This window comes from Petaurus breviceps, unplaced genomic scaffold (assembly GCF_028583685.1).
Source record: "Petaurus breviceps papuanus isolate PSGF00001 unplaced genomic scaffold, PetGlider_PUasm1.0 90792, whole genome shotgun sequence".
NCBI classification, from domain to species: domain Eukaryota; kingdom Metazoa; phylum Chordata; class Mammalia; order Diprotodontia; family Petauridae; genus Petaurus; species Petaurus breviceps.
The window spans coordinates 7,889,048-7,914,513 of record NW_027187347.1 but is presented as its reverse complement, the minus strand read 5'-3'; the positions used below and the strand labels follow the sequence as shown (position 1 = coordinate 7,914,513).

The 25,466-nt window shown below is 37.6% G+C and overlaps 1 protein-coding gene across 4 annotated transcripts in view; it reads right to left on the bottom strand.

Moving 5' to 3' along the window:
- PHLDB2 (pleckstrin homology like domain family B member 2) overlaps nucleotides 1-25,466 on the bottom strand; it is a 155,581-nt gene that overhangs the window by 84,532 nt on the left and 45,583 nt on the right. For all 4 annotated transcript variants that reach the window (XM_069069826.1, XM_069069827.1, XM_069069825.1 and 1 more), the window contains 3 exons: nucleotides 16,437-16,820; nucleotides 6,734-6,877; nucleotides 5,105-5,242 (listed from right to left, as the gene is read on the bottom strand). In XM_069069826.1, coding sequence (XP_068925927.1) covers nucleotides 5,105-5,242; nucleotides 6,734-6,877; nucleotides 16,437-16,820 — 666 coding nt within the window. The remainder of the gene's footprint in view (nucleotides 1-5,104; nucleotides 5,243-6,733; nucleotides 6,878-16,436; nucleotides 16,821-25,466) is intronic.

The window sequence follows — 25,466 nt, the reverse complement described above, 5'->3', positions numbered from 1 at the left end:
TCTAGCTCATTTTGAAGCTGAGGAAACTGAGGCTGATACTGGTTAAGTGATTTGCCCAGGATCACACAGCTAGTAAGTGTCTAAGGCTGAATTTGAACTCAGGAAAATGACTCTTCCTGACTTCAGGCCCAACACTATTCGCTGTGTCACCTAGCTGGGCTAAACTAGCAAAAGTTACATTTAATTTAATCTTAGTCAAAAAGTACTACTACATTTTCAGCATTTCAGGGTTTCAATACCCATCTGCTACCCTACTTCCAAACTGCTACTTTCCCTACCCTCTTTACATCATAGTCATTTTTCTTAGCATAGGATTAAGGAAAACCCTATAGCTTTTTTATCTTTTCTATACAACCCAATGTTTGGCACATAGTAGACAATTAATAAATTTGTTTGCTGATTGACAAAGAAGTTGGATGTCTCCTTATTAAGCATGCCTCAGTATCTCAACAGTTGTAAATGCTAATGCTGTACTTCCTAGGTTTCTAGAAAAACCTTCGCTTCTAGCCTAAACGCATTGGTGAAACCAGCAATGCAACTCTGCAAAATTTCAAATAGCCCACATGTCTGTTTCTATTTAGTGAGTCAGCAAGCATTTAAGTGCTTATTATGTATTAGGCACCAAGCTAAGTGCTGGAGATTCAAAGAAAGGCAAAGCCAAACCAAAAACCACAAAGCCAAACCAAAACCAAAAACCCAACCACTACCAAAAACCCAGTCCTTGCTCTCAAGGAGCTCACATTCTAATGGGAGAGACTGCATGCAAATTTGCAGGTACACCTGAGAAATATACAAGGTCTATGAGAGGAATCAGAAAAGGTAAGAAACTAGCGATTAAAGGGACTAAAGAAAGGCCTCTTGTAGAAGGCTAGATTTGAACCTAGATTCTACCTATGTTCTTGAATATCCCAAGGAGCTTTTACAGTATCTGAACTGATGATGCAGAGACCATAAGGGGAGGGAGTCATTACAATAGATTCCCTTTGGGAAATAAGCTTTGTCATTAGCTTAACTGGCACCATTTCCTGAAAGAAATTATTTGTTAGTAGATAGGCCTTTCAGAGATTGTATCTGGAGGAATCTGACCAAGCTCTTAGGATTTGTGGCTGGAGGGATGTATTTTTCTTGGAAGAGACTCAAAGGGACTTAGTCCCAGGGAAGTCTGGCGAAGTCACAAGATAGGCAAACAGAAAAAGTCACAGATCATAATATCATGGGGTTTCAAGTCCTAAGTTTCCAGGACCTGGTAACCGGATTCTCTCCAAGGCAGGGGGGCCTTTCAGTCTCAACGTTCTAAATCTAAGCCCCCCTTTTCTTCCTTTTGAGTATCTATCTCTTGCTCAAAATTACCTTTTAAACAACATTAGACAAGAAGGAAGAAACAGGGAGACTGAGGCCAAGCAACTCATGAAAGAAGTAACCGAGAATTCAAAGAACTGAAGAGCAAACCTAGGAAATACTTCCAGGAACGATGAAGAATTAGTACAAAGGAACCATGGCAGCAGAGAATTGGAACACCCTGCTACATATAGATGATGATGCACATGGTGATGTGTTTGTTTACCATGGTAAACGTTTCGTCATGCTACTTAACTAAGTTGCATCTGTGACTAGTTAGCACAGGACACACTAATTCAAAGACTAAATTATGAAACTTTGGTGAATCATGAATATTTCCTTGGCATATACCAAGTTCTGTGTATGCCTTTGCCAGTTGTTGACCAGGAGAGGAAAGTAAAAAGGACGAAAGTTGGTGTGTATGAATAACTGTGCATGTATGCTTTTATCTATATCTTTTGATGGCTATGTAGACATATATGTATGTCTTGTACATACATATGCATATGTATATACATATGATACATATTACACAGCATTCATATGTAATAACTTATATATGGGGGATATAAAGCATTGGAAGAGGTTTTAGAGTATAAACAAAAACATACATAGTGGGTGGTAGGGTTAGGTCTGCCATTAATAGGCTAAGGGGCTTTTTGCCTTTCATTTATATAACACTGTATTATTTTAGGTGATACAGTGGATAAAGCACCACTGGACTCAACTTCCTCAGTTCAAATCTGGCTTCAAACACTTGCTATCTGGGTGAGCCTGGGCAAGTCACTTAACCCTGTTTGCCTCAGTTTCCTCAACTGTAAAATAAGCTGGAGAAGGAAACAGCAAACTGCTCCAGTAGCTTTGCCAAGAAAATCCCAAATAGGGCCACAAAGGGTTGGACGCAACAGAAAATGACTCAATACAACATGATTTGCAAAACATATTCTATCTTCTTTAATCCTCACAACAATTAAGTTGGGCAAATCATTCAACTTTTCCAGGCTTTAGTTGTCTTATTTGTAAGATGAAGGGGAACTAGACTAGGTAATCTCGAATATCTCTTCTAGAGCTCTAATAGTACACAATTTTATACATAGTACATGTAATAACACATGTTTATTGTGTAATAATGATATACGGATATAAATGCATATATTATATAGACGATATATGCATAAGCTTGTTTGTATATATTTATATATATATATATATATATATATATATATGTACACATATGTAATACATACCTGCCCAGTCTATGTTTGATTCAATGCAAAAAGAAATAACATTTACATAGGTTTGTAAAGGACTTTAAATTCTTTTTTTTTTTAATTTGATCTGGTGAGGTAGAAGTGCAAATATTATTATCCCCATTTTAGAAATAAGGAAAACTGAGTCCCAGAAAGGTTATATGACTGGCCAAGAGTCACCCAGCAAGTAGCAGAGTTGGGATTAAAACCTAGACTCCTGGACTGACTCCAACTACTGTAGTCTTTCTATGGTCTCTCTAAAATAATAAGTGTCATTTATTTGGTACTTTAAGGTTTTGAAATTCATTAAATGACATGTCATTTGATAATAATAATTTATAAAGTGCCCACTTTAAGGAAGGTATTATGCTAGGGGATGGGGATACAAAAATGGAGAACCTTTACAATATGAAGAATATAATGCCCACAAAACAGGTAAGCAAATAAGTGTGACACAAGGGAAGAAGAGTGAGGTAAGTACAAAGGAGGAAGAGGCCAAATTCTCTGAGAAAACTGAAGCAGAGAGCACATTCACCTGGCATGCGGAGAAGGGTGAGCGGTACACAGTGCAGGAGTCAGCTGGGGGACTTCACAGAAGAAGCCAGAGGAACACAGGTTTAAAGTGGAAGGAACCTCAGAGATTATTTAGTCCAACTGCTCATTTTTCAGATAAGAACCTTCAAGTCCAGAGAGTTTAAGAGACCTGTCCAAGAGGATACAGGTGATAGCATCCATTGAGCTGAACCTTGAAGAAAAAAAGATTTCAGCAGAGAGAGAGAAAGAAGGAAGAAGGGGGTGGGGGTTTGTCTGAGTAAATAAATATGAGAGGGAGAGGGAAGAACAAGACCAGCCAACTGAGAGGAGTCCAATTTTACTGGAACATAAGAGTATATGACAGGTAGCAATGTGAAATAAGGTAGACTGGAGCCAATTTGTGGGAAGTTTAAATTTTCTTAGTGGCAAAAGGAAGTCAACAGAAGTTTTTCAAGCAGGAAAGTGACAGTCATCTTTTTATGAGGAAGATTATTTTGGCAGCTATGTGAGGGATGGATTGGAGAAGGAAGAGATTACTTAGTGAGCAGGAGGGGATGAAGGTCTAATTTGGAGTGTTGGCAGTGTGGGTGGAGAGAAAGGGACAAATATGGCAGAACTTGCAGAGATAGAAGAGATATACTTGGCAACTGGTTGAATGTGAGAGATTAGGGAAAGTGAGGAGTCACAATTTCACGCCTAGGTAACTCAAAGGATAGTAGTGCCATAGAATTAAATAAGAATGTTCTATGTAAATTTTAATAGAATATTTTCATATTTTATATAATTACAAATTTTTAAATAATATTTCTATATTATATGCAATTTATGCAATATATGCTTAGACATTATATAATAGATAATAAAACTATAGAATTATAAAATATGATATTTGATAATTATTTGTAATATAACATTATTATATATTTTATCTGAAAATATATTTTATAATTTTTTAAAAACAGGAACAATGACTGGGCCTTATGGTGGTGATACGTTTGGTTTGTGGCTATTGAGTTTGAGATGTCACTGAGACATGCATGTGGAGACAGCTACACAGGCATCCACATACCTGCATGTGTGTGCACATACATACACTGTAGTCATTCCTTTATTTTCTCTCCTCCAATCAAATATTAGTACATATACAGTCTGATTATGTAGGGAATTGGGGAGGGAGAAGGTGAGTGTGTGAAAGAGAAAGAAGCCTTCTTCCATTCTTTGACTTATTTCTCTCTTCTAATGTCTAGCATTATTACAAGGTAGTGGTTGTGTGGGACTCCCTCCAGTTTGGGAACCCCTCCAGTTTGGGACTTTCACTGCTCATGAGAACGTTTTTCAGTGAAATCTCCAACCAGTGCTTGAAGGGTACCTCTCACCTATTGCCATGGCACTCATTGAGTTTTCATATCCCCACTTAATATTGGGGGAGGGTACTCAGGAACAACTTAGCTATGTTTGTCAAGATCAACACCTGCAGTTAATGCCACTTTGCTAAAACAAAAACCCATCTTAAAAAAAATGCTGAAAAATGAGATCCATAGTTGTACAATTTCAGGTCCTAGAGGTAAAATACCAACAATAGGGAATTACACCTTACACCACATCTACTATTCAGATTCCAAAGAAATAAAAAAGTTAATCATTCTAAAGGAACAACAGACTCTTACGAGCAAAAAAAAAAAACAGCTGTGTCTTTACCCTTGGATAGATGTGTAAGTCACTCATATTTTACCTTCACCTCATCCTTTGTCCCAACCCATCCCATATTTTCCCTTTGGTCTACAGTACTGCCATTCTAAGAATGTGACCAATGATACCAAAAGAATGGTGAGGTAAGGCATCCATGGTTAACATTTTAGTGAATGGGAAACTACTACATATGTCAAGTTTAATAAAATACAGAGAGACATATGCATAAGAAAAAAAATGCATTTGATCAGTATCAGAATGATTTAAAGTTCCTTCAGTTTTTATGTTTTTACCTTGGTCTTTTCCCCAACAATCTTCTTTTCAAGCTCTGCTATCTTCCTATTTAGATGGTCCAATATCTCCTTTTCTTTCAGAAGTTCAGCTGATTCTGCTTTCTGTTCACCATCCAGAAGGGCACATTCCATATCCCCCTGAGAACACAAAACATTTTCTAGATTTGTTCTTTCAAAGCATAAGGTCATAGACCAAGAACTGGCAAGAAAATCAGAGGTATCTATTTCAACCCCCTCATTTTACAGGATAAGAAAACTGAGGTCCAGGAAGTTGATCATTTGCCCAAAGTCATAGTAGTGGTGAGCATTAGATATGAATTCAGGTCCTCAATTCCAGTCAACGCCTTTTTACCTGACCATTGCAGGGGCATTTACAACACCAAACCGCTGAGAAAATCTTGACTGAGGCAGCTTACTGTCTCAGCTATAGGGTCAGCTATGTGAAAGTCTGGGGATTTGAACATAGTTTTATTAAGGAAGCTATTTTTCCTTTTCCTTTAAACTTCCTTTACAATTCTGCCTATTCCTTGGAACAGTGAGTCTCAAACTTATTAATATCAGGACTCTATTACACTCTTTTAAATTAAGAGCTTTTGGTTATGTGTTATGTTTTATATTTACTCTATTAGAAATTAAAAAATGGTAAATTTTAAAAACACTTATTAATACATTCAAAATAACAAAAATAAATCTGTTACATGTTAACATAAACATTTTTAACAAGAAATAACTTTGTTTTCCAAAACAAAAAAAAGTGAGAAGTGATTTGTTTGACATATTTTTTGCAAAACTCTTCAATATCTGACTTAACAGAAGACAGCTGGATTCTTATATCTGCTTTTGCATTCAATCCCTTGTGATAGGTTGTTTTGGTTGAAGTCTATCAAGAAAATTCAGCTTTATACAGTTATGTAATTATAAAAAAACCCAACATTTTCATAGAAAAAACAATTTAGGATTATTATGCAAATTATTTTGACCTTGTACATTTCCTGAAAGGGTCTCAGGGATGCCCAGGGGTCCAACGGCTGCATTTGGAGAACAGCTACCTTAGAGGATACTCATAGGATTTTTTTTTTATCAATTTCTTGTATCTAGGCTGAGCACCAGCTAATTTGGGAGCAGCTGCATACATCTTGGCTCTCTTTGCTCAAGTCAAAGTGAAAATTGCACACAGCTTGGAATGAAAGCACAAGATTCCAAGCAACGACACATGTAGGAAAGACATCTAGGGTTTGCCAGCAAAGATGGTAAAAGACAAATAAACAACCTCCTTACTCCCTTAGAAGCAAAACCAAAATGAAAATGGGCATTTCAACTAATGGACTCTGTAGGGTAAATCATACACTATACAAAAGCAAGTGGATATATAAAAGGTATGAAAAAAATAAAAGCTTGGCATCTCTGCCTCAGTCTGATTCCCCAAGAAATATCTGCACTCTTGTTCTGTACATAACGAAAGCTCACTAAATGTACATTAATGACGGTGTTGTGCTAGTGTCTTCATTCAGTCATCGTAATTTGACTGTAACAATCAACAGAAAGCTTTTAAACCACCACCTCCCTCCAAAAAAAGAAAGAAAAGAGAACAAGGTAAGTAGAGGGAGAGAAATGGTTTCAGCTTCCTACCTCTCTGGAAGATTCATCCATCTGATCATTGAGGTCTTTAATCTTTTGTTCAAGTTCCTCAAGGTTATTTAATATTACCATCCGGGCCTCTTCCATATGAGCCAACTCCTGGTTTCTCTGCTCCTCATTTCCACTTTCAGGTGTCTGGAATGAATTCACACAGAAAGAAACTATTTAAAACTCAATGCAATGAGTCCCCAACTAACACAAGGGTTGTGTTCCAAAAGTTCACTTGTGAAACAGCTCAGAAGCGGGGTACACATTTTTTTCATGACATTATCAGTGGTAGTCAGGTTCCCAGTTAACATCCGCCCCCCACCCCGCAGTCTATTTAGAGTCACAGAATGTTAGGATTGGATCATTGAAGTTGCCTGGTGTAAACTCTTCATTTTGCAGATGAGGTGATTGGGGCCCAGGGACGTTAAATGACGGGTAGTTCTCAACTCTCATTCCAAAGTTCTTTGGACCACAGATAAATCCCTTGCAGCTTCAGAATTCTACCTTAGTACCAATGACATAGCCTTTTCTAAGCATTCTGCTTATATTTAGTGCTACTCTATTAGGCCCTGCTAGCTATAGCCATCATCATCATCATCATCACCAACTGCAAGATTGCAAAGTGTCTAACATATGTTAATACATTTGTCTCCATGAATAAATAACATTTCCTTTTACCTTCTGAGGGTGAACTAGAAGGGTCAACCTCAGACTCTTAATAACAAAAGCCATTATTAATAATTTTTTCAAAAGATAGAAAACCAGCTATGCCCATTGCCAAGTGAATCAATGAATATTTTTTTCTGTTTGATCATATTTTGATGAAACCTATGAATTCATTTGTATAAGGAGATCTCAATAGAGAAGGGTCCTTGACCAATCCAAACCTGCACTTGCACCACAACTTAAAGCCTCAGAGACTTGGGGGGGGGGGGAGGGCACCTATGAGAGCTTGAGTGACTTGTGTCTAGAGTCACACAGCCTTGAACTCAGCTCTTCCTGACTCGAGAGGCCAGCTTTCTGTCTACTTTGTCATCTTGCCTCTCCTAGAATATTTATTGTTCTAGAATTGGAATATCTATTATTCTACCAATTGTGTACTTGGTGGAAAAAAAATGGGTACATAAGAATCTTGATGAAAGTAGCAATATATTTTCCCTATTTGGCATCAATCAATCAATAAACATTATTAAGCTCCTATTATGTGTCAAGTACTATGCTCAATGCTTTTGTGAAAGAGGCAAAAGACAGTCCCTGCCCTCAAGGAGCTTAAAATCTAATAGAGGAGACAGCATGAAAACAAATATATACAGAATAAGCTATATGCAGGATAAATAGGAAATAATTAACAGAGGGAAGGCATTAGAATTAAGAGGGGTCAAGAAGGGCTTCCTGTAGAAGGTGGAATTTAAAGGAAGTCAGGAAGTCAGGAGATAGAGCAGAGGAAGGAGAACATTCCAGGAATAGGGCACAACCAGAGGAAATGGCCAGAGCGGAGAAAAGGAACATCTTTACTGTGGAACAGCCAAGAGGCCAGGGTCACCCTCTGGAAGAGTACGCGTCCGTGAGTAAGGTGTAAGAAGACTGGAAAGATAGGAGAGGGCTAAGATGTGAAGGGGTCTAAACCCAAATATAGCATTTTGAATTAGATCCTACAGGCAATAGGAAGACACTGGAGTTTATTGAGTGAGGAGGTATTTCAATTGCATATGTGAACTGACCTGGGAACCTAAGTAGTATGTAAAATATTGTTTCCATGGGAAAATGGGAGAGAAAGGAATGCATGACCCAGGGAAAATTTGTGCCCCTACAGCTGCACCAGCTGCTTGCCACCTAGTAAGAAGGGAAATACAGTGCTGCTAGGAACATCCCTACCACAGCTGTGGACTCCAATGGCCTCCCAGAAAGGAACACAGTGGGTTTGGCTTGGGAAATACTTCTCCCTTTCTGAAATTCCATGGGGAGCCCATTCCTGTTGCTAACATGACACAGACCAGCTATTCATATAACAATTTAAATTTATGTGACCCATTAGAATTTACTTATTAAAAAGCACTTTGTAGATAATCCTGTGTACATAGAGTAGGCATTACTATCCCCTGCTTTTTTTTTTTTAATCGTACCTGTGGTTTCATTAGGGGTCCTGGTGAGAAACTTCCTCTTACAAACTTGACAACTTTGAATCTTACAGGGCTGCTGAGGGCTTTTAAAGTTTAAGTTATATGCTTAAGGTACCATAGCTAGTATCATGTCAGATATGGCATTCAAACCTAGCCTTATCTGAGTTGGGGACAATTCTATATCCATTATACCAAGTTGACTCTCTAGCCCTCTTTACAGGTTTAAAAGGGGAATTGATCAAAGAAAGCCTAGTCTTTTGACAGATATGTCTGAAGTATGGCTAAAATTAATAGGATGCTCCCATAGGCATAGTACAAGGGCATGTCCTGGATGGATGGATTGCCACTAATATTTTATATATGAGAAATTCTTAATCCAGGTCATATGAAAAACTTTATCAGATGTGGAAATTGAGGCCCAATGTGGTAAGCCAACTTGCTTAATGCTACATGACTAGTAACTGCCCACGTAAGCTAAAATCTTCTGGTCCATATCCTCTGGCTCTGTGTTATATTTAAGTAAAATTTTTCTAATGCAAGAAATGACTATTTACATATACCTATATATATATATGTATATATACACACATATACATATATATGTATATATATATATATTCTTTTCTTTTTCTACTCTTATTTTTTCAATATTCCTAGGAAAATGCCCTTTGTGCAAAAAACTCAAGTACTACACCATGTGACATATTAGTATATTAAATCACAGACATATTAAGACTATAAGTTCCATAAAACCAGGGTCTGTATCTTATTTAAGCTTTGTGTTTCTTTCTACACTTAAGTTTAATGTTTATACACAGGAGAAGGATCATGCTCTGTAATAAGTGACAAGATTAGGAGGAGAAACATCTGTTTCCTGATACCCAAACCATCGTAAAAAAAAAAAAAAAACCCAAACATTAGATAATTCTTAATTCGGAATAACCCCCCAAAGCTTTCTTTGTAAAGCCAGTGTCATTAGCAAAACGGTTAACATTTGTTCCATGTACTTCCTAGCATTCTCAGGTTATTAGACTATCAGTCTTTTTAATAAGAATTCCCTGCTATGCAATTTTAAAAATACAATAAAAGTTCTATTAAATTTTTTTCTAAGTCTGATATGGGATATAGTCTTATACTTCAAAGACCAAGAAGGATTAGTTTGCCACACTAAATAATTCTCAGAATGCAAACTGACTAAAGTTTGGCTTGCAAGATACCACACAATACACACTGAAAGAGAAATTGAATATGTAATTACTTGATTTTGTTTAACCAAGATGGCATACCTTTTCTAATTTCCTTTATGATATTTCATTCAAATTGTAACAACAACAAAAACCATATAGCTTCTGCTTCAGTTTCCTCATCTGTATAATGGGGATAATAATGGCACCTAATCCCCATTGTGAGGCTCAAATGAGTTAATACTTGTGAAGCACTTTGCCAACCTTAAAGTACTATGTAAATGATAGTTATTGTTATTATTATTATTACTGAATATAAAACTATTAGAACAACAACAAAAAAATCCCACTGCCCTGCTCTCTAGTTGCCTCTCTTATTGCTATCTGAAATTCATTCCTTTAACAATGAATGGCATTCCTAAATCACTGACAAGTAATCCTAGCAGGAAGGCCTCATTTAGTCCAGTATCCTGTTTGGTTAATGTTGACATTACATCTTAGATTTCAACTTCCAATGTGGATTAAAAATAGAATCTCTCACTTATGGAAGTAAAAAATTTCACTGGCTGCAAACAACCTGTAATATGACTAATTCTGTAGGTAAGGAACTTAAAAGTCAGTGGTGGGGTGGGAGGTGAGGGGTGTGGGGGCAAAATGATAGGAATCTGAAAGCAATATGCAAAACTGCAAGTAATTGATTATTAAATGCATCAAATTTAACAATGGATTAAAAGGACCAAATAGATCAAAGGAAATAAACTCTGCAAAAACAAATATTTTCCCCTAAAACTAATTCTCAAAGCAAAGTGAATTCTTTAAGAGGGAAACCTCTTCATTGGACTCTCATTCAAAATAACATATGGCCATTGTAAAAGAATAAAACAAAAAAAAAAAAACCCTGAAAAAAGGGATTAGTTATCAATTAACTTGTAATTAATCCAAGATTTTACATTACATTTTACATTAACCAGAAAAATAATATATACAACAGCAACAATGTAAATGGACATAATTATAAAAAACAATTGAAACTGAATGTTGCAAGATTAAAATGATCAAGGTTGACCCCAAAGAAGAAATATGAGAAGGGAGACATCACACTGCACTCCCACACCACCCCATCCTTCTTTAAAGAAGTAAGAGCCTAAGGGTATGGAACATTATATATAATCTTTTCAATCAGACTTTTTTCAATATGTTAGTTTTGTTGAACTATTTTTCCCCTTGCTTTTTAATTCTTTGTTATAGAGGATGGCTCTCAGAGGGGTATGTTGGGAAATGAAAGTGATATAAAAACAAAAGTAAACAATAAAACTTATTTTTAAAAAGAATATTTTCTCTACAGAAAAAAGCTTCAGATCTGAAGTCATTAGACCCAGGTTCAAATCCTACTTTTGCTATATAATTCCCCATGTTACCCTGGACCAGTCCCTCAATCTCTTTAAGCCTAAATTTCCTTACCTCTAATATGAGAAGATTGTTCTAAATGACTCTAATATCTCTTCAAATACTGTCTACAATTCTGATTTACATACATAGCCTTTTAAAGCTACAAAGTACTTTACATACATTATTTCATTGAGTTATTACTTTTATTTGAAGAATTGAAGGTAAGAAGGCATTTTTTTTCTACCAGTGAAAGAAAGTAGAAAGGGAGGCCTAAATATGACTGAAATTAGGACACTATTTCCATAGGCAGTCAGTACAAGGGGATGTTCTAGATGGATAGACCACCACTAACATACTTAAATAGATTAATTATAACACAGATAATAAATAGATCTGTTATCTCTATATTTCAAGATATGTTCCATCTTAGAAGTAACTTGATCCCTACATAAAAGTACTCATTTTAGTTCTCTCCACATAAACCCCCTTTTTGAATTTTTTTTTAAACTTCTTTTAGCCACAAATGGAGTCTTTCCATGGAAGACAGAAATATTTCTCAAGGAGAAGCTAAATCTCAGCTTCTACTTGTCCTTTGTCTTATGAAGACAGTCAAAAAAGGTCAATTACTAAATAATCAAATTTCCAAGGACATTTGTATCTTCAAAATTTCGACTCATTTAAATGCCACTCAAATTTCCTATGTAGTCCAAGAAGCTTAAAATACTTTTTTTCCTTCTATAAACTCCAATGTTTACTTTTAATGAGCCATGTATTTTATCAAGCAAGTATTACAGCACTTTAAAAAATGCTTAACAAGGAACAGACTATTCCCAAGGCTAAGCAAGTCAGTTCAGTCCAGTTTGTTTTTGTTTTTCCCAAGAGAAGTCTTCTACCCTCAGGTGACTTCTCTCTCAAACTGACACATAGCCAAGATCTCTTTTGGTAAACGCAACAAAGAGAAGAACTGTCTTCAGAACTGATCAACTTGTGACCTATTTCAGTCAATGATACCATACTTTCTACTGAGTTCTTGTCTGTACTTGTTTCCATTTTCTAGAAAGAGACATTGATATAAACTACAGCTGTAACATCCCAAATAAGCAAATTATATTAATTAGGGATATCTGCTAGACCTTATTCAGCTGGTATTACGAGCATTCTCATCTGAACTCTGTCCAGGAAGGAACCTACCTATAAAGATATTTCCCAGAGAAAGTACAGAAATGACCATTTTGCCAGATGACCCTGAATGTCTGGCCATCTTTTCCAGTGTGATTTAGTTGTACCTTCTCTCAAATTCCCTAAAACACTAGAGGGGGTGAAGTATGGGGTGAGGAGTTGTAGCAGCAAACACACTGGCATAGCCAGGATGGCTGCTAGCTCAGGTTCTTAGATCTACTTTACAAGGAAAGATGGTTGTTTAAGGGGTCAATAATCTTTTTTAATTACATTCACTAGTTCAGGGGAAAAGTCAGCACTCTGAACTTCAGACAAAATACAAACAGAGAAAATACAGAGCAAATACAGGCAGGGAAATAAAGACCAACAGATAGGGCTCTGACTGCCTGAACCAACTATACACTACATCCCTGGATTGAAAGACGCTTTACATCTGAGCAGTCAGGGGAGCTCTGAACATACATACAGCCACTCAGAATCTTGACCAGGGAATCACAAGATTCTTCTCATAAGGGAGCCCCCAAAGCAAAATACCAACTCAGAGTATATATATATATATATATATACTTCTCAGAGCCAGAAGGCATCATAGCCCTCTTGACTTGGTGCCTAATTAGAAATTAGCAAAAGGTGTGAAAGCCTTCCTACAAGCAAGGCTCCCTAAGCAAGCTTCCCTAAATGGGCTCCACATGAGGTCTATTAATGGGTGGGGAAGATCTTAAATCCCATTAACATCACAGGGGTGAGGGTAAAAATACTCTAGACAATCCTTCATTTATCTTTACTGCGTAGTCTCTCCTTTGAAATTCTGAAGTTCCCAGTCTAACTCTTAAGATAAGCCTGGTGACTCTTATCTACTGGCCCACAGGTCATTCACTCTCCTTTCTTGAGTTCAGTCTCTGACTCTTCCTCTTCATTCTAACTCTGGTCTCAGTAGTGGAGGATTTTAACATATATGTTGATGTTCCCTGAAACACCCTAAAGTCCAAATTCTTCAATCTATTCAGATTCTATGACCTGCTCCTACGTTACACCTCAGCTACACACAGGCAAGGTTGCACCCTTGATCCTGTACCAATGTTTCATTTCCAAGATTAAAATCTCTGAAATTTCTTTTTCTAATTATAACTTATCATTCTATTTCCCCTTTCTATTTTATTTCTTCTAAATCTACCCACCCTTAAATCTCCTAAACTTCTCCATTGATGTCATTTCTGAACTTTCCTCCCTTCACAATCTTAACTCCTTAATTAACCAACTCAACTTTACATTATCCTCAACTCTCCAACCCCTTGACTCAGTGTCCTATCACCAGCCATGCCTTGCTAAATTCTAAACTTGTATTACTCTCACCATTCATCTCCTCTGCTGTTACTCAGTCCTGAAAAGAGCTGGCAAAAGTTTTGAGATCCTGTCGACTGGGGCTTCTCTCATGTAGCCTATTCCACTAGCCCGGGAGTGGGGGACCTGCAACCTTGAGACCACATGTGGCCCTCTAGGTCCTCAAGTGTGACTCTCTGCCTGAATCCAAACTTCACAGAACAAATCCCCTTAATAAAAAGATTTGTTCTGTAAAATTTGGACTCAGTCAAAAGTTCTCTTAATTGTTGTCCTTGCCTCAAGTTTCCCCTCACTCCAATTTAAGTCTCTCAAAAGAATGTTCCTAAAGTTTAGGACTTTGTCACTCCCCTACTCAATAAATTTTAGTTACTTCCTATTGCTGTAAATAATGAAATATAATCTCCTGTGTGTCACAGAAATGTTCACAACCTGTCTCCACTCTACTTTTTCAGCCTTATTACACATTACTCCCATTCAGGCACATTACAATCAATCACTTAGACTTCTTACTATTCTTCCTTTATTAACTTCCATCTCCTGTCTCCATGCCTTTGTATTGGTGGTCCATTATGCTCACCCATACCTGTTGGGAGTCAGTTTCCTTCACATTTCAGCTGAGGTGCCATGTTCTTTAGGAAGCCTTTTCTCTTCCCTTCCACCCCTGATATTAGCACCTTTCCCCAAGTAATCTGGTATCTATTTTGTACATATAAACATATGTACATGCTATCTCTTCTGAAGGGACTTTTTCCAAAAAGGTGTCTGTCATGTAACCAGGGCTTAGCAGATGTTTGTTGACTGTTCACTAAGAACAATTGCTTCAAAAATTTTCATTATGTAAAATCTTACTAGAAAAGTTGTGTAATTCGATTCCAGGAAATAAATCTTGGACATTTTCAATTAACAAAGAACTATGAAAAGATACATGGTGAAATTCAAATGAAGAATTTCAGTGGAGCAGAAAGACTGAGGGCACCACATCATAGGTGACAGGTCATGACAATAGGGGCAACTTCGGTTCCTTATTCATCTTGGTGATAACACATCCAGTGGACCCTACTATTGTCTTTTTGCAGCTGACTCCCAAATCTTCATACTTCACCCTCATCTTTCTTCTGAGATACAGTTCATATCTCCAACTGTCTGGTTAACATCTCGATGCTCCCTCCCCCCAACACTGGATGTTACACAAGTATCTCAGATTAACATGTCCAAAACAGAGTATGTGTGTGTGTGTGTGTGTGTGTGTGTGTGTGTGTGTGTGTGTGTGTGTGTGTGTGTGTGTGTGTGTGTATATACATATAAATTATCTTTTTCCCTAAATCCATCCCCTTCTCCTAGCTTCCATATTTCTAGGGAGAGCAGCACTATTTTTTTTCAATTGCCTAGGTTAAAACTGAGAAATTACCTTCAATTTTCATTCTTTCTTGCATTCTATAACCAATCAGTTGCCACCTCTTTGTCAATTTTATTTCCATAACAGCCATACATGTCCTCTTCCCTCTACTCAGAAAGCCCCTCAATCAGGCCCTCACTATTCCTCCTCTGGACTACTGCCTCATAACTGTTCACCCTATCTCCAGACTCTCGCCTCTGTAATCTATTCTCCATATAAATGCTCATTTGATATTCCTAAAGTACATGTCTTTCTATGTCATTCCTGTGCACAAGAAGCCTCAGTGGTTCCCTGTTGCTCCTAGGATACAACACAAAGTCCTTCATTTGACATTTAAACCATCCCTGATCAGACTCTAATCTATCTGTCTTTCCAGACTTATTACATATTCGTTTCCTCCATATATTGTTATTCTCCATATACAGTACTCCATCTCCTTCCTCTGCCTTTATACACAGTTTGTCCATGCATGGAATACCTTCTCCCTTCTCACCCCCACATTTTGGAACTCCAAGCTTAGCTTAGCTCAAGCATCTCTTCCTACAATACAAGAAGCCCTTAGCACTCTCCTCTCACTCACACCAATGTTGCTTTGCATTTATCTTGCATAATTTTGAGTTACTTATCTGTGTACATGCTGTATCCCCTAGTGGAATGGAATTTCTTTTGTAAGGCAGGGACTGTTGTGTTTTTGTCTTTGTATCTCCAGCATCCAGCACAGTACCTAATACCTCACAGGTGCTTGTTAGATTGAATTATATCCTGAGTCACCTTCTCACATTGCATTCAAGTAATTTCTACAGAGTTGTGACTTTTTGGCAAGGCAAAAGGGCATTCAGTTAAGAAATGCTACATATGAAATATGCTCAACATAGATGACATTAGAAATTCCCATCAGATTTTCCTTCAACTTCACTTAAGGAATTCCCAGCATGCTACTGCTACGTCAACCAGAACACCTGCTAAAGTTGCTTGGATCTTTATATTTCACTTAAAAATGACTTGAAAACTAGAACTGTTGAGGCTCAAAAGATTTTGTTAGTGCATGAGCAGTAACTAGAGCAGTGTGTACTTTTTTTTTACTCCAATAGTATTACCTTTGGTACGATACTTAGATAGGCAGACTCACTGGAAGCCTTCAATAAGAGAGAGGAAGGTAATGGGGGTGTCTTGGTGTGGTCACTGAAGGGTTCATCATTTCTGAAACTCCTTGTGGAAGGTAAGCTGGTAGCATTCTGACTGAGGCTACTGAACCCTGACAACTCTGAATCAGTAATGGAGGCTTTCCGGTGGCACCTGTATCTTGTTTCTGGAGGTAACAGGGTCTCTTCAAACACAGACTCCTCATCGGAAAGCTGCAACTTCTCAAGCTCTTTGTTAATCTTCTGCACATCGGCAACAGTGGTCATAGCAATCGAGCTACTGTCTGGCTTGGTATATTCTGCACAGAGGCTAAGGATCGTCTCCAAGCGCTGTCTCTCCTGGTGTAGAAAGAGAGTGAAAGGACAAATCAGTGAGGCTTCCAGGGACAAAACAATTTTCAGATAATTATAATAATCCCACATCACAGACACTCAGTGCTTTCATGATTACTCCAGTATTTATTAGTCACTTATTAGTCAAAGAGTAAAAGAGATAGATAGAAAACAGAAATAGATAAAAAATAGAAAAATGAATTTGTAGGTGAAACAGATGGATAGATGATAACTAAGATAGATTCTAGATAGATGAAAGATCAATAGATAAGAGATAACTAGAAGATAGATAAGATGGATAGGTATAGAGATAAGATCGATAAATGATAAGATAGATGATAGACAGAGACAATAGGTAGATAGATAAATAGATTACAGACAACCTTTCTCTTCACATTTCAGTTGTATCATTAATACTCTTTTGTGTTAACCTCATTGCACTGCCTAAACACAAAGTAATTCAGTGAATATTCTCTTGACTTTATCAGTACATCTTAATTATTTTGGGTTTCTCTTCTCTTTCCCTCATTCTCTACTCTCACAACCAGCTCTAGAAACATCTGGCTCTTTCAGAAAGGCAGTTTCATAACACTTAGGCTTAAAGTTATGCTTTGAATTGCTACAGAAATAGTCGTGTTGTTTGTCACCTGTGAAAGAAGGCTCTAGAGAACATGTCAGTTCAAAAGTTGGGTTCACTTCTCTTCGAATTCTTGTTTCAAAAAAGCTTCAGGCCTTTCCAGGATACTGTTCCTTGAAGTAAAGATTACTTCATTATCACCACATGGTGAACTAATAGAAATTAAAGTAACTCTGGTGTTCTAAACATTGGATGACAATTAAGCCATGTCTAGCCTTGCCAAAATGGAGAAAACAGAGTAATCTAACAGATAACAAATTATTGGAAATGCTGACTGAGTAATCTATTTTATTTTATTTCCACTTAATAGTATTTTACCTTTTCCCAATTATACACATAGTTTTAAACATTCACTTTTTATAAGATTTTGAGTTTCAAATTTCTCTCTCGCTCTTTCCTCTCCTCTCTCCCCAAATCAGCAAGCAATCTGATATCAATTATACATGTACAATCATGTGAAACAGAGTAATCTATTTAGAGAAATCAATGAATATACGTGGTAGTCACCTTCACTTACTTTTCTTTGTATTTTACGCATTTTGTCTGGGCTCCCTGGGCAAAATTATGATTTAATTTTAAGAAAACAATGGTGCATATTTTTGACAAATGGAGGATATTACACTCCTCAAGAAAAACTTGAGAATATGTAGTGTTCTATATATAAGCCAAGGAAGAATTAGTTTAGAAAAAAAATTCACCTTGATAGTTTCACCCCCTGTATTAATTCTAATGTAAATAGGAAAACATTTTGCCAGACTCTACTACTACTACTACCACCACCACCACCACCACCACCACCACCACCACCACCACCACCACCACCACCACTACTACTACTACTACTACTACTACTACTACCACTACCACCACTACCACTACTACTACTACTACCACCACTACCACTACTACTACTACCACCACCACCACCACTACTGCTACTACTACCACCACCACCACCATCACCACTTCTACCACTTGTACTATTACTTTTTTTGTTTTTTTTTTCTGGGTTCCCAGCCTGGATCCATCATTACCTTTTCTGCATGACGGGCAGACAAAACAAAACAAAACAAAACAAAGCAAAACCCTTTGGAGGTCTGCCTATTGAAAATAACACAGGAACCAAACTACAAATGAAGCGAACACTAGTCTGCTTAGTTTTCAAATACCAGTTGGCAGCTAATTCAAAGACTAACACCAATATTAATATTTAAGTTGGCAGCAAACAGCAAAGAAAAAGTTTCCTACCCTCACCTTTGCCCCAATTAAATCAGTTAAATGCAATAATTGCACATGCAAATCAGTTAAGGAGTGTTTGACTTTCTGCCTCTCCTCTAAAAGACAAAATACATTAATGGATCAAAAAGAATATTCAGATAAATCACTGTGACTGCCCACCTCCCTTTCACTCTTTCACTCCCTGAATTTCTTCAATACTCCGACTCTCTCTTCATAGTCTGTTCCCATGACAAGTATCCTTAAAACAGATAACTTTGTTCCTAAGTTTCTGTACTCAATATGTGCAGCAACTTCACTGCTTGTGTATCTCTGCAGCTGCTGTCCCGGCTCCAGCTAATGCCAAGTCCTATCCACCTCGGCTTTATAAGGAAGAGGGACGGAGGGAGGGAGCAGGGCAGCAGGATGACAATCAACTGTCATGCTAAAGTTGTTCCAACCATCTAGGAAAAAATAAACTGTGGGAATACATGTACTATATTGATAATCCAGGTACGAATAAGTGCATATGGTGGGGAAATAGAAGGATACACATCGAACTGCATCAGGGGAAAAATCCTCCTAAAACACCCCCATCTCCCCAAAAAAGCACCTGTTTTGCAGTCTAGCATTTCTCCACAAAATTTCTTTTCTGTAATTCAAGTTAATTGGATCAAAGGGGACTTGGAGTCAAGGAGATCAGGATTCAAATTCTGCTTCTGACAAATGTATAATGATAGATGAATTCCATATTTACCAAGTCACTTAGTTTCTTTAAGTATTAGTTTTCTTCACTGTAAAATAGGAATAATAATACCTGTAGTGCCTATCTTGAAGCATTGTTGTGGAGCTCAGATAATGTGAGGGAAGCATTTGGCCAAGTGCTATATAAATGTCAATTATTGGTGGCATATAGTGCTGGGTTTGGAATCAGGAAGACTCATCTCCTTGAGTTCAAATCTGGCTGCAGACACTTGCTGTCTGTGTGACCCTGGGCAAGTCACTTAACCCTGTTTGCCTCAGTTTCCTCATCTGTGAAATGAGCAGGAGAAGGAAAAGGCAAACTACTCCAGTATCTTTGCCAAGAAAATCACAAATGAAATCATGAAGTCAGACACAACTGAAACGACTTAACAACAAAAGACATCCAGAACAGCCTTTTTTTTTTCAAATCACATTTTAGGGTTCATGGCATGTAGAAATTAGCATTGGGAAGTTTGGACAACTTGGAAACCACCAATTTTTAATCTAAAAGAATATAGTGAGTGCTAGTATCTTGATAAATGCATAAGGAACTTCTGAACAACCCAGGATACATATTTCCTCCTACATCTCCTTCCTAAAATAGTTTCTGTTGAAGCCAATGCTATTGCTTAAGTCACTGGAGAATAAGCGATCTCAGTGTTAATAGGAATGTTATTTCGGCCTGTGAAACACAGTATTCAAAGGCCTGAGCACAGGAAGTTTGGTCTGCTGGTATGCACCGCTCTCTATTCTTATCATTCCATTCACAGCCAATTTGTCCAAGTCTGAATCAGATGCATAGTGCAGGAGGGCTGCCCAAAGATTAAAGAAATACACACACACACACACACACACACGCACACAGTTATATATATACATATATATATATATACATATATATCCATAGAAAACCAAGTCACGTGAGCCCTTTATGATCTGCTCCAAAAATAAATAAATTAATGTGCTGAAGTGCGTTAGGGCCAACAGAGGTCTGTGTAACAGAGGAACCTTTTAAGGAAAACCCAGAACAGTAAGAAAAAAATTAATACAAGCCAAGTGTCTCCTCAACTCTCTTCACCCTGATCTATGAATGTCCTACCCTGCCCCTCACCCTCAGCCCACTGTGCACCAAGTCAATTCCTTCCATCCACCATCACCTAAAACTAATCTTCTCCTTGGCTCTTTTCCAGGGGACATTCATGAGCTCTCTGGCATGCCCAGACTCCACCTATCCAAATCCCATCTAACAAGTCCTGGTTAAAGTCCTGTTTCCTGACCACTATTGTTCTCACTGGGTCCTCCCTGTCTTCTGAATTCCTATGCCATTATAAAAATATGCTTCAAGGGTATAAAAGGAACAGTTCTAATATATCATAAATTTGGATACAAATTTGGAGCAGCTAGGTGGCACAGGGAATAGAGCACCGGCCTGAAGGCAGGAGGACCTGAGTTCAAATCTGACCTCAGACACTTGACATACTTACTAGCTGTGTGACCTTAGGCAAGTCACTTAACCCCAACTGCCCTGACTTCCCCCCTCCAAAAGAACAAAAACAAACAAAAAATCAAAATAAATTTGGTCTAAAAGTAAGAGCTATAAAAATGTTTTTGCTCTTGTTCAGTTGTGTCAAATTCTACATGACCCCATGGTCTAGATATGAAATGATAACTGTTGTTGCAGTCATTTCTAGGTATTTATGACTCTTTGTGACCTCCTTTGGGGTTTTCTTGGTAAAGATATGGGAGAAGTTTGCCATTTCCTTCTCTAGCCCATTTTACAGATGAGGAAACTGAGGCAAACAGGGTTAAGTGACTTATGACTTGCCCAGGGTCATATAGGTAGTAAGTGTCTGAGGCCATATTTGAACTCAGATCTTCCTCACTCCAAACCTGGTGCTGCATCCAGTGCACCACCTAGATGCCCCATAAAAACATTCATACTCAATAAATTTTCCTTCTTTCAGAATTTAGAGGGAGGTTTAGATAGATTTCTATGATCCATCTCTTTTTAAAAAGCTATGTGTGCAAGGACCAGATGTGAGTTAATCTTAACTGGGTTTTTAGCCAGACTCTGTCACTAACTGTATGACCTTGGGCAAGACTTCTCACTTCTCTGATTCAAAATATCCTCACTTAGAAATGAGCAAATGGAAGAGATTCTAACATCCCTTTCCTCTCTAAAACACTAAGATTTTAAATTTGTAGAGATACTTATTTTTCCCCCAAATACCTTTCACTTTAATGAGCTGAGAGAGATTAAAAAGCCTTAATGAAGCAAAGAACTTTGGTGTTTTTGTTCATTAATGTAATATTTTTGTTTTTCCATCTTCCTCATATTCTATGTTCCTTAGATCATAGCATTAGAACTGGTCAAAAAAAGTCGTAAGATTGAGAGGGTCATGCCCAACCCCCTCAATTTTACAGATGAGGAAACATATCAAATACTCATAATCTCCAAACTACATTGAACAAAAAGCTTGTGGCAGAAGAAATCAAAATTGTTTAGGGCTAGAACAAAGAACATACCATCTTGGTCAACATGTCTGCTTCGAGAGCTGTACCAAGCATTCTTCAGCTGCCCTCCTGAAGATATGCTTTTATCCTGCTACTTTTATTTAACTACAAAAAAGTAGTTATTTTATCTACTTGTGCAACAGTCAGTGGAATATTAAATATAAAATAGGAGGCAGCAACTTTTCCTAGGATATTGTCTAACTGAATCTCACTGAACAAGATTAAAAAAATTATAATAATTAATTGATAACAAATAACTTCCAATTATATAAGATTTTTAAAGGTGGACATTATCCCTTCCACATTGTGGGGTTAGAGACACAGTCCTATTTCCTACCCCCCACCTCTGCACAATCTGGAAAATACTTGTAAAATTTTTTGGCCTTTTCTTCATACCAGAGAAGTATGATTTTTTTTTTCTTTTATGGGGTATTTACAGTTCCTTGTTGTAAAATATGGGTTATGTATTTTTCTGCGTTATATGTTGGCCTTCACATGTCATCTGCAGCTTCTGCAAAACTATCCCCGAATTCCCATTCAATTTCTTATGCTGAGCTGGGATATATAGAAACTGCGATGGGGAAAGTCAGGATGTGGAAAAGATTATTGCATTATCTCATCTGATTCTCAAAACCAACCCTGGGAGGTAGTATCACAGATTTTAGAACAAGAAAGGACCCTAGAGGTCATGGGGTCCAACCTCCACATTTTATGAATGAGAAGACTGAGGTTCACATAAGTTGCAACTTGTCCAGCATCACACAAGCAGTAGGTGTATGAGGCAGGATTTGAATTCGGGTCTTTCTGATTCCAAGTCAGTGCTATACTCACTGTATCACACTGCCTTTTATGAAAGAAAAAGGTAGGCCAAAGTTCATCTATCAGAAAGCTTTCTCTCCCCAGTTAAAATTTCCTAAGCACTTTTTTCTTTGTTTATAACAATCTCCCTGGTATTATACAGTCTCAAAAATCTGGGTGTATTCTAAAAGGTTTTGGAATTGATTATCTTTCTCCCTAGAAAGCTCCTCAAAGGAAAAGAGTGTCACTTCTCGTCTTTACATTTCTAGCACCTAACACAGTGTTTTCATATAATAACTGTTGTCTAATAAATGTTTATGAATTTGGATCAATCATTATTATGTGAATGAAGGATAAGGGATGAATAGCCTAAAAGTTAGAACAATACCCACAAAATGTTTAAGGAACCTCAAGTGTGTGGGATGATCCTTTAAGGATATGGACCAGAATCTGAACCAAACCCAACTCAGCCCATAACCCTCTGACAATTTTTCAGTCTTGTCCTTCTTTTTAGTTCCCTTTTAGGTGCTGTCCTCACCCGTTAGAAAGTAAGATCCTTGAGGGAAAGGACTGTCTTTTAGCTCCTACTACAGAGTAAGTGCTGAATGTTTTATCTATCTAGCTAGCTAGTAGTAGACATATTATCTGCATTGATGAGATCATAGAATCATAAAAGAAAAAAAGTCTTGCTCTATCCACCTTCCAAACTATCTACCTACCAATGGACATATTACTTGCATTGACTAGATCATAAAATTATCTATGCAACATTCTAAAGTAGATCTAATGGCAGTATGCAGCTGGATTAGAAGAGGAAGAGGTGGGGGAACCACAATTAGGCTACAGAAATAATCCAAGGGTGAGGTGATAAGGGCTGTAATTAGAGTGGCAGTCAGCCCATCCTTGAATCCTTTCCAGTTTGGCAGGTTTATGTCCAGTTGGTACAGACTTTAAGGATCCAGGCTTACACCCACATCATCAGGAAGCCTAAGAGTAGGACTCTTGGTAGATTAAAGATCTCCATAAATATGAGGAGTAATGAGTAATTATTATTACACATTCCTCGCTATTCATCTACCTTTCTTGCTATTGCTCCATCAATTGATTGAAAAAGTTGCCATCGAAATATCTTTCTTGGCTGTCTGTCCCCTTAGTATAGGACACGTTGATATGAGGACCACATTTTGGAATCTGGATGTTTTATGCTTGGGGATAGTTTAGCATGGGTTAGGCTTTGTGCACAGACTTTTCATTCCTCCTCTTCACATAAAGTCTCAGCAAGCCCCTGAGGTTTAATAATTCCTTCAATTCTGTACTGTTCCAAGGGAGTCATCCCAGAAAGAATACAGAACACAAAACAGAACCAAGGAGATGGAAAAAGAAAAATCTGAGTCAGCAAAGACCAGATATAAAGGAAGCTCAGGACCTAATAGATTGACATCAGTGTGATATTTCACATGTTGCGGCATGTCTGGAAAACACAAGGTGTCTGCCTAAAAAAAGATTGGCTTATATACAGATCATAGAATTCTCTACCCATAGGAGAAGCTTAATAAATATTTCTTATTGATGATGTACTAATAATTTGTGACCTGGGTCAGCATTGCCACTTATTAGCTTGGAAAGTCACCAGACACCATATGGACTACAGTAAAATGGAGTCAGACTATAGGTTGACCTGGAAAGCAGAGTGGCGTAATGGAAAGACTTCTGAATCTGGAATTGGAGAACCTGGGATGGAATCCCAGCTCTGCCACTTACTATCTGTGTGAACTGGCCAAGTCACTTCAACCTCTCCAGGATTCAGTTTCCACGTTTGCAAAATGTAAAATGAAGAGGTTGAATTAGATGATATCAAAGGTCCTCTCTAGTTCTAAATAGTTGTTCCTTGGAATAGAGGTTCCTTCTAAACCTATGATCCAGTGATGCTATGTCTAAGGGCTCTTCCATTCTATACATGACTTTTTGATAATGTATAACTCCCCCCCTTCTCCTCACCCCGAATACAGATCAGGACCAATGACTTTTCCTTTTTAAACTCCTACTTTAAAAACCTAACATTTGGCAAAGACTTTTCTAGGTGAAGAGCTTCCTGATCCTGTTTGGGGTTTTCTTGATAAAGATGCTGGTTTGGTTTGCCATTTCCTTCTCCAGTTCATCTTATAAATGAGGAAACTGAGGCAGACAGGATTAAGCGACTTGCAGGGTCACCCAGATAGTAGGTGTCTGAGGCTGGATTTGAACTCAGGAAGATGAGTCTTTCTGACTCCAGGCCAGGCACTTTATCCATTGAGCCATCTAGCTGCCACCTGTGGATTGAATACCTACTCTCCATGCACATAAAAGTGAGCTCTCAATTATCTGAGAGAATGAAAGGAGTGGAAAACTGCATATTAATATATACTTTGTTCTTAATCCCTCCACAGCATATCCATCTTCAGAGACAGCTTGGAGTAAACCCTGAATAAAGGTGCTGGGAGAGTGAAGGTATCTGAAACCAAGTTATGCTAGGATAGATCGAAAGAACCAAACATACTACGACTTGAGGAAACTTAGAGGTTGATACAATAATGACAATATTAATAGTAGTTAGCATTTTTATAGATAGTACTTTAAGATTTGGAAAGCATTTCACATCTATGACCCATCACACAGATGAGGAAAACTTTGTTGAGACAATTTAGTTAGGTGGCTTGTCCCGGGCTGCACAGCCAGTAAGTGTACAGGATTTTACCTCCATTCTT